The 9,272-nt window shown below is 39.5% G+C and overlaps 1 protein-coding gene across 1 annotated transcript; it reads left to right on the top strand.

Annotated features, from left to right (window-relative positions):
- Positions 1-437: 437 nt before the first annotated feature.
- On the top strand, positions 438-8,854 carry LOC105391626. The gene is made up of 6 exons (XM_011563131.3): positions 438-634; positions 922-1,630; positions 1,883-2,025; positions 2,505-2,646; positions 4,287-4,410; positions 8,576-8,854. Exons 1-6 carry the CDS (start codon positions 580-582, stop codon positions 8,774-8,776), a joined length of 1,374 nt encoding a protein of 457 aa, XP_011561433.3. The 5' UTR covers positions 438-579; the 3' UTR covers positions 8,777-8,854.
- Positions 8,855-9,272: the final 418 nt, after the last annotated feature.

Here is a 9,272-nt window from a genome sequence, read left to right as displayed (position 1 = left end):
TGGGTTTCGTTGATGGCTACCAACTTACACAAAGCGGGTCAGATCTGCCATTCTCCTTTTATTTTCGTGGCAATAACATACCACATTGCGACTGGTGCCAAGCTCAGGTGGCCTCTGGCTAGTGATTTTGGCACCGCTTCTATAATGAATGAGGAATGAATGGGCTCATACAAAAAGTCTCATAAACTTGCCCTCTTTACAAACTTACTTCTTGATCACTATGACTTGTTGACATAATAATAATTATCATTTATAAAATATCAAGTATAGTTTTATGTGAGATTATTAATCTTTGAAGAGTTTTGTGATTATAATATAAATTCATCTCGCGCTATTAATTATATCATTGTTATAATTTCATAATGTATTGATGATTAAAAACTCATACTTTTTGAACAGAAAAGAAGAGAAGAGTAAACTCTATGACCAATATTTGGAAACTGACAGCTGAACGTCAAGCAAGAAAAAGTCATGTCAATATTATACGAAAAATTACAATGTTTATATTTTAGGTAATTTTATTCGTGATCGAATGAAGAACCAACGAAATGTTATTAAAATTTAGTCTTTCCCTTCGAAATGCTAAAACTGTTTTTTTGTTTGACAACAATCTATATGTGTGCACAAATTATATGTAAGTACCTATCGCCCGTAGTATTTTAATGCCAATATAAAAATATTGTATTTGTTAGGTGTCGTATATCGTAATTACTATAGATAGAATTATACATAATAGTATCTTTGTTGGGAAAGCTTCCATTCAGAGATTTGAAAAGTTGATTGACACATAGCTATCACTACTCTAATGCCAGTGTGTTTTCATAAGTATAATATTGTGGTTTATTGGTTAGATTTGAAATTGTTACACCTAAGTTATTATGAAGTTTAATATCGTAGCTAAGTCAAATGTATTTTTTTCAGATGCTCAGGCTGTCCCAGAATACGCTTTCGAGTATGAAGAAAATCAGGAAGCAGATAGTGATAATGAACCCCCGGAAGCGAAACGAACCAAACCTCCAGTCGAAAGTATACCAACAGAAAAAGTCATTATTGCAGAATCAACTATTAAAGAGCCAGTTAGAATGAAAGAACCAGAGAGAACAGTATTTACAACAAAAGAAACAGAGCCCACAGAGTCAGCTACGCAACCTGAAACAGAAGCGACAAAAGTTGAAATAAATAATCGTAATAACGAAGAGGCTATGGATATTCCAAAGAAACCTATTCAACCAAGGAAACCTAGTTTCAAGCCTCTTAGAAGAAAACTTGAAAGGGAAGATGAAGAGCGCGTAGAGACAACAGCTGAGACTTGGAATGAGCATCGAATGAGCCCGATCATAAGTTGGTATCAGAAGCCCGAGCAGACTTTAGACAATTTCGACGTTTCGTTTGAAACAGTGCCAACGAAACGTAGAAACACTAAACCTAAGAGGAAAAAGACTAAGTCTCCTAAAACTGAAGCAAGATACATGAATGAAGATGAAGAAAAACCTTCTTTTAAAGCTGATGAAGGGATCAATTGTGATGATTTTGCATCGTATGCTTTGAACTGTACTATTGAAGCTGCTTTGTTGTATAATTCTACGCGGAAGTCTCCTCCACTGCCTTCAAAGTTCTTCGATTGGTGCAGGTACGTCCAAAAACATTTTTATTGCCATGTATTCTATAACTTCAACTAAAGTCATTATGATAACTAAACCAATCTTTTGGACTGCCTATTACTAACGAAAATTAAACAAAGCATCTTTTCTTTGTTTTTGAACCTGTTTCTGCTTGTGTTCAATAAAAAGTATTATATCTTTAATTTTATCTTTATCAGTGTACCCGCTACGAGATTATATATTTGACTAAAATTTGCTAACGTATTCAATCCTTATTCCAGAGCTATAAGGCTGATGACAACCTGTGCGATTGACTGGAACAACGCATGCAAGCATGTCACTGAAAGTCATTTCAGTCACGACAGCGTCAAAGGCCACGTTCACGTCCTGAATAACGTTTGTGACGATGAACCTTTTGCTGCCCGTAAGTTTTGTGAATAATTATATGTTGGGTGTTATTCGTTTGTGTCGTTTAAGCTTTTAAATTGCTATTGGATTTTAACCCGCGACGGAACAAGATGGTTGTACTTAATTATGTTCTGGTTGTAACGTGTCTGTATGTCTATCTGTCTGTGGCACCGTAGCTCTCAAACACCTGAACCGATTTTCGATTTGCTTTTCGGGTCATAGGTTATGTTAATACTAAAATCGGCTTAGGGCCAGTTTTTGATCCAAGGTCAACTTTAACCATTAGTCAAAACACGTGTCAAGCATGACAGCTGCATAGAATTTTGATGGTTTTTAACTAATGGTTGCCATTTTTGACCAATGGTTGGGTCAACTAGGGATCAAAAAACTGGCCCTTAGACGTTAAACAGCTATGCGGCTTATAGTGTTAAATGTCGGTTTTCTTTAACGTTGGTTAGGTTATTACGGACATTCATTAATTACCCATTATCTTAGGTTACGAGGACGTGTGGCCCTGTATCGAAAACACGATATTTGAGTGGGAGGAATGCTACACGAACTTCAAGAAGGAAATCGACGAACAGAAGAGCTCTTCACAGTCTTGGACCCACTACGATACACATTTCAAACTTTGTTGGTAAGAAATATTTATTACTTATAGTCCTGTCCTAACTGAGCGGTGGTAGCTCAGTCGGGTAAGCGCTTACTTCTCAATTATTTGACGGAAGTTTTAATAGTTTTCTCTTCTCTAGTTATTTCCATTTCCACATCACATTATATTGATTCAGTGCTAATCGCTTCCACAACATTTTCCCCTCATGTTTCCATTAATATTGTCAATCTAGGGTGACTTAAACAATCACTTGTGGCAACCCTGCGCGTCCTTGCCATTCCTTAGCGTCGCCGAACCGGCATAACAGTGAAAACCCAACATTCCTCGGGGAATATTTGAACAATCCCTCAAAGATGGCGAATTCCCGACCTTGTTAGTTTGCAACACTGGCGACGCGTTGTCACAATGTCACGATGTCGCTGCGGGTGACGGTGGGCTTATCACGTAAATTTGGGTATTGCCATCGATTTACCAGTGATTTTTGCACTCGTATCACGTATAAATAAATAAACAATATAAGGATGACAGCCTGGAGTCTATTACTTCTTCTTCTTCGTTCCCGCTGCTTCTCCGAGGAGTCTAGGGCTGATACCAGGCGCTTCCATCCTTCTCTGTCGGTGGCCAGCAAGCTGAGCTCTGGCCGCGATATCGAACACTTTCGACACGAAATTAATTAATTTTACATTTTAATGAAAATGTGGATAGGATATAGTTATGTACTTCTTAAACGATAAGATACCTAAGTAGGTACATAGTTACTATTAATGTTTTGGAAAATTAATACATATGATGCGATTATATCCCATTCCATGGGGAAAGACATTTCCACGGGGAAACACATCTGACAGAACCCTTATTATATTCGAAAGTATATTATTTAGCATAACATGTCAAAAAAATCACCCAGCTGGTTTACGTAATCAAACTGTGTGTTGAATTACTTACAGTCATCATTTTGGTCTGTTTATGAAAGGTGCTTTCCCCTAATAAGTTTACCCGTTCGGGTGAAAACGGACACTTTCTAGGGAACCGGTTAAAAGGAAAATTGCTGTGTTTGTTTGTTAAAATTTGCCTTTTCCTTTGTCGCAATCACACAATGATGTACCTACCTAGATGAATTTACGTGGAATTTGTCTAAATTTGATTTTGTTTTTCTCGCTAATCCAAATGAAAAGCAAATATGAATTTCAAAGCTATAATACCGTCCAGATTATATTCCTTTAAGACCTTATTGCTATAACAATCTCTAAAGAACAATGTTCTGGCGCCAATCAGTAGCTTTAGTGTAAGTTTTTACATAATTATACAGTGGCATATGGAACGTCAATGCCAGGTGGAACTTTTTCATTGCTCGTGAGTGTAATAAAAGGTTGTATATTGCATTATCAGCACGGTACGTTAAGCCGTGGGTCCCGGTTGCTGCTTCAGCAGCAGTCGTTTAGCCCAGTCAGAGGCCTTCGGGCAGCTTGAAAAAATCTGACTGTCAGATTTCCCGGACAACTCTCTCGGCACAAGCTTGCTTGTTTTGGGGTCCACCAACCCGCACTAGGCCAGCGTGGTGGACTAGGCCTGAAACCCTTCCTTCATTGGAAGGAGACCCGTGCCCCAGCAGTGGGGACGTGATGAGTTGTGATAAAAGGGTAACATTTTATCATTGTCCGCAGTGCGCGAGCGCAGTTCCGCGCGTGCACGCTGGACATCCTGTTCCAGAAGTCCAAGTGCACGCAGGAGGAGGCCGTCACGCTGCAGAAGTTCTCCGTCATCGTGTCCGAGGGAGATGTCTATCAGGTAATATGCACAGACGTCTATTTTATACTGACGACACGGCACCGTAGCTAAGGCGGTATTGAAGCTGCTTCCGAAGCTTGGGGCCGCGGGTTCGAATCCCGCCCAGGGCAATCATCTGTGTGATGCAAATGCTCATCGAACAATGTTTGCCTTGTTTCTGGTTGTCGTTTATCTATTTAAGTATCTATGTATTTGTGTAACATACCAGAAGAGCTAGCACGGGGCGCTATTGACGGGACAAAAGTTTTGCATCGGGCAGACTCAAGAGCGAGAGCGACGGAGAACTTTTATCACGTCTTAAAAGCTCCCTGTGCTAGCCCTTGGCATGCATGACAGTGTTGACAGCCATTGAACTAATATTACTTGACAGCACGTTACGTTGCCATGTTCTATATTATTGTCTGTGCAGGGTTTTGTAAAAAGGTTGATCGAGTGATTCAGGGGGTCATTCTGAAAAACTATTCTGCTTCGAATTTTGGAAATTCGTGAAAAAAGTTTTCTTTACCAATTTAATGGTTTGGGTCATGGGCCATTTTACTTGTTTTTTCTTGACCATATTCCATTTCGAAAAGACGTTAGAACAAAAGTAGTCTATTATGACCCCCGAATAACCTGTCTTTTTGGCTTCCCATATTAAGTACTTTTGCAACTACCTAAATATACCACTAGAACCTAATATTAATACTTACCCATTATGTTCTAACTGTTCAGTGTCATTTATTTACGGTCGCGATAAACGCGTAAAAACAAACGAACGCCAACGATAATTTTCCGCGGGAGAGAAATCCTGCTGTTTTTTACAAACAGTCGATTAGTGGAAAAGAAAGGAAAAACAGTACTAAATTTCCCGAAGCCGGAAATAGGCGGAAGACAAAAGAAAGAGAAAATATCTTTCATATTGTTTACGATTCACGCCTCAGTCGGTCTTCCGGTTAATATAATGTGGGGGCACAGCTTAAATATCAAGTCAAATCGACACTGGAATAAACTAAAAAACGAGTAATGAAAAAGTTCCATTCACAAAATGCCGTCTCCAAAGATCCCAAATTGTTTAAACTTTTAATTTACAACTTGAACAAAATATTTACGTTTTTAGTTATAACTTATAACCCCCTTATTCATAAAAAAGTTACTGGACGCTTTAACTATTGAAGTGTTTTGTCCCTTTCTGTCAAATAACAAATTGTTATCTGTCAGAGAGTGACAGAACAGTTCAATAGCTACAGCGTCCAGTACCTTTTTTATGAATAAGGGGATAAGTATCTAGTCTGATGCGCTGCTAAATGGACTTCAATACTGCAGACGGCTTCATTAAGCTAGTCTTTTCCGTTTAGGAGTAATTAGATGCTATTGTCAATGGAACTTTTTCATTGCTCGTCAAGCCGAAAAGGGTCATTAATGAAAACTTTTGAAAATTCGCTACAAATATCTTCTTCATCAGAAGTAAATTATATGTTTTATTCAAAGTGTAGTTTACACTCCTGTATATTTTCTCATACTGTGCCATAATTGCTATTTGCGTTTTGTGTGGCTCGTGTTTTACAGCGTATTTATTAGGTATGTAAATGATTTCATACTTAGAGCTTGTTTCTTTTCTAGAAAAGTTCTTAAAGAAGCATATTTTTATGTTGATGACTGCAAATTTTCATTTTTTTAAAGTTGAAATAATTCACTACTCAAAATGTGTGAACTATAAAATGTTTGTAACTTGGAAACTATACTAGCTTTGATCGACACACAAAGCACTAAATAATTTAATCGCACCAAATATAATATGTGCCAGGTCTTTGATAAACAATAAACGAACAAGATAAAATATCACATACAAAAACAAAGCTAAATACCTACTGTCCGCATGTACTGATACAGCTACATTTGTTTACTGCCGCACCGAAACTGAGGTGCTATTATTTGAACGAAAAACGAAAAAGATATTAGTGCAAAAGAAAGGTCTCTTTATCAAACGCCTAAAGCACGAAATGGTTTGCATATCTATTAAAACAATCTTCAATGCTAACTTTGAACGTTACCCGGAATAAATAAAATCATCAACATTAGCCTACAGCAGTTCACTGCTGGACATAGGCCTCTCCCAAAGCACGCCACTGGATGCGATCTTTAGCTTTCCGCATCCAATCGTAACCAGTCACCTTTCGCAAGTCCCATCTTGCCGGAGGGCGTCCCACACTACGCTTGCCTAGTCGCGGCCTCCACTCCGGAACATGTTTACCCCATCGGTTATCGGTTCTTCGACAGATGTGACCAGCCCACTGCCACTTAAGCTTACTAACTCGGTGAGCTATGTCTGTGACTTTAGTTCTTTGAAGTATAAATAAAATAATTACTTATATTTTATGAACCGCACACCGCATAGCACCAAACAATTTTATCGCACCAAAATAAAACGAGTCAGGTATACGCTATACGCGCGACGCTGGCGTGATAAAATTTGCAACACTTTTGATAGAATATGGGTACCGACGGTCAAAGGCTAACAAGGTGCTTGAGAGTTGCGCGAACTGCGAGCGCGGGCGCGCCTCGGGCTTGCCGCGTTTTTTTTTGTCCTAACTGATCACGACTATGCAATGGGGTAAACGTGTTCTGGAGTGGAGACCGCGACTAGTCAAACGTAGTGTAGGCAGCCCTCCGGCTAGATGGGTGACGACTTTCGAAAGGACACTGGTAATGAGTGAATGCGGAAAGCTATATATCGCATCCAGTGGCGTGCTTTGGGTGAGGCTTACGTCCAACAGTGGACTGCTATAGGCTGTTGATGATAATGATCACAACTCAGCACGGGGCGTATGGAAGGAGCGTTACATGTCAACTGTATACTGTACCCATTATACTCATGTGTGACCACTGACCAGTCCTACGTCTTTATCTGCCGTAAGAATAGTCTATGGCAACCTCTTATTATTATAAATCCTGTAACAATTTTTCACTGTTCCAGCAGTGTACAAACTTGCTCTTCCTGCGGTGATCAGTTAGGACGCACTATAAACAAAAGCGCAAAGATAGAATACGATGTGCTTTGTTTCGTCATAGCAATTGCGAAAATCTCAACTTTTCCTCACAAACAACGAAGCTAGTTTTACAAATCAAATTGTCGACTTTTCATTCTAGTGTCGTTGGCTTATAGTTTGAAGTGGGACTTTTAACTTTGGTTTAAAACCCGTTGCTGTGGCGCTTTCTGCAATATCATTTTGTTTGCTGAATATTGGGTTTTTTGAAGCTAGGAAAATTTGATTCGTTTTCCTGAATTTTTGGAGCGTAGATATACTTTCATCGATGTTGATTACTTTGATACAGCCTAGCTAGATCGAAGATCGAAGCAAAATTTTACTCAAAATAGTTAATTTAACTTCATATAGTTATCGCTTATCGCCTATAAAGAGGTCCCCCTGCGAATTCCATACATATAAGTAGGTGCCTAACCTACTTAAATTTTTCTCTCTTTGTGTGTGTGTGATAGACCTTCAAAATAGTATATACGATAGTATAATTCCCTAATCCATATCCATAAGCTGTATCTTTATCTTAATTAGTGTGATTCTGGGAATCATTTCAACATTCGTCTAACTGAAATTTAATTAAAACTAACTCACAGCTGGCTCGCCGACCAGTATTAAAGTACTTATGCATACTCCAATGTATAATTCTATAGTTAATTCCCTTAATAAATACGTAATCCTTGGTTTTCTTCAGGATATTTGAATTAATTATGCTCATGTGGCATAGCCCTATTAGTTTGGCCGCTGTGGTCGGAATGATGCCAGGGAGATCTTACCTTTGAACTCAATATCATCATCATTACGACCCATCACGTCCCCACTGCTGGGAGACGCATCTCCTTCGAAGGAAGGGTTTTAGGCCTAGTCCACCACGCTGGCCTAGTGCGGGTTGGTGGACGGTCACTGAAGCTAGCTCGACTACAGACACTTCTCAATATACATTGTTCATAACTAAAACAATGATAGATAGATAAATTATTTATTTAATTAACACAATACAGGAACTTAGGATACATAACATTAAAATTACATAAACGACTTGACTTGACATTAATATAACAGATAGGCAGTTAGAAAAGCAATATGTGTGCATTCATCATTTTAGCAAAAGGGTTCCAGCTCAGCATAATGCAACGTATTCTCTTCCCCAGGACTGCGACCAAAATGTCATGTACGACAACTGCCCCGGCGGAGACCCGCGACCCCCGCGGGACCTGCTGCTCAAACTCACGGAAACCGAGGAAACGCCATCAACAGACTCTGGAAACGGAAACAGAAACGCCATCAACCTGACTTCATTCTACACTGTGCTAAGTGTGTTTTATCTTGTCCGATTGTGTTGTGCTGTGTAGACTGTGTTTTGTTTTTGTATGCGATTTTTGCGTTTTTTGTTTTGTGTGTTTTTGTTAGGTAATATATTTTGAAAGTTTTGGGTGTGTTTTATTTCATGGGTTTCGTGTCATTTAGGATGGGGGTGTAGCTATAAGACCTGGTTCAGAAGGGGCGAATTCGCCGCGAATCGTTTCGCGCGAATTCATACGCGCGTTGTTGAGATAGGTACTAGACATCAATACATCGCGTCCACAAGCATCGCGCGAATTCAAAATACGCGCGTAAATCGCGTGCACTACGCCAGACTCTCGACTCGCACGAAATACGCGAGAGTCGAGATACTAGGGACACCTTGTTGCGTCCAGTTAACGAGCGAACTCTAAAGCGTTTTACCTTCAACTCCATGTTTCCTACTGAATTCCTTCCCAAATCTCGCGCGTTGGTTCGCCTTGTGGACGCAACGGTCGCGCGTAAAGCTGCGTACACACCGGGCCAACGAACGCCCAAGGAACGCCA

The sequence above is a fragment of the Plutella xylostella genome, chromosome 28 (assembly GCF_932276165.1).
Source record: "Plutella xylostella chromosome 28, ilPluXylo3.1, whole genome shotgun sequence".
Classification (NCBI taxonomy): domain Eukaryota; kingdom Metazoa; phylum Arthropoda; class Insecta; order Lepidoptera; family Plutellidae; genus Plutella; species Plutella xylostella.
This window is presented reverse-complemented; position numbering and strand designations above follow the sequence as displayed.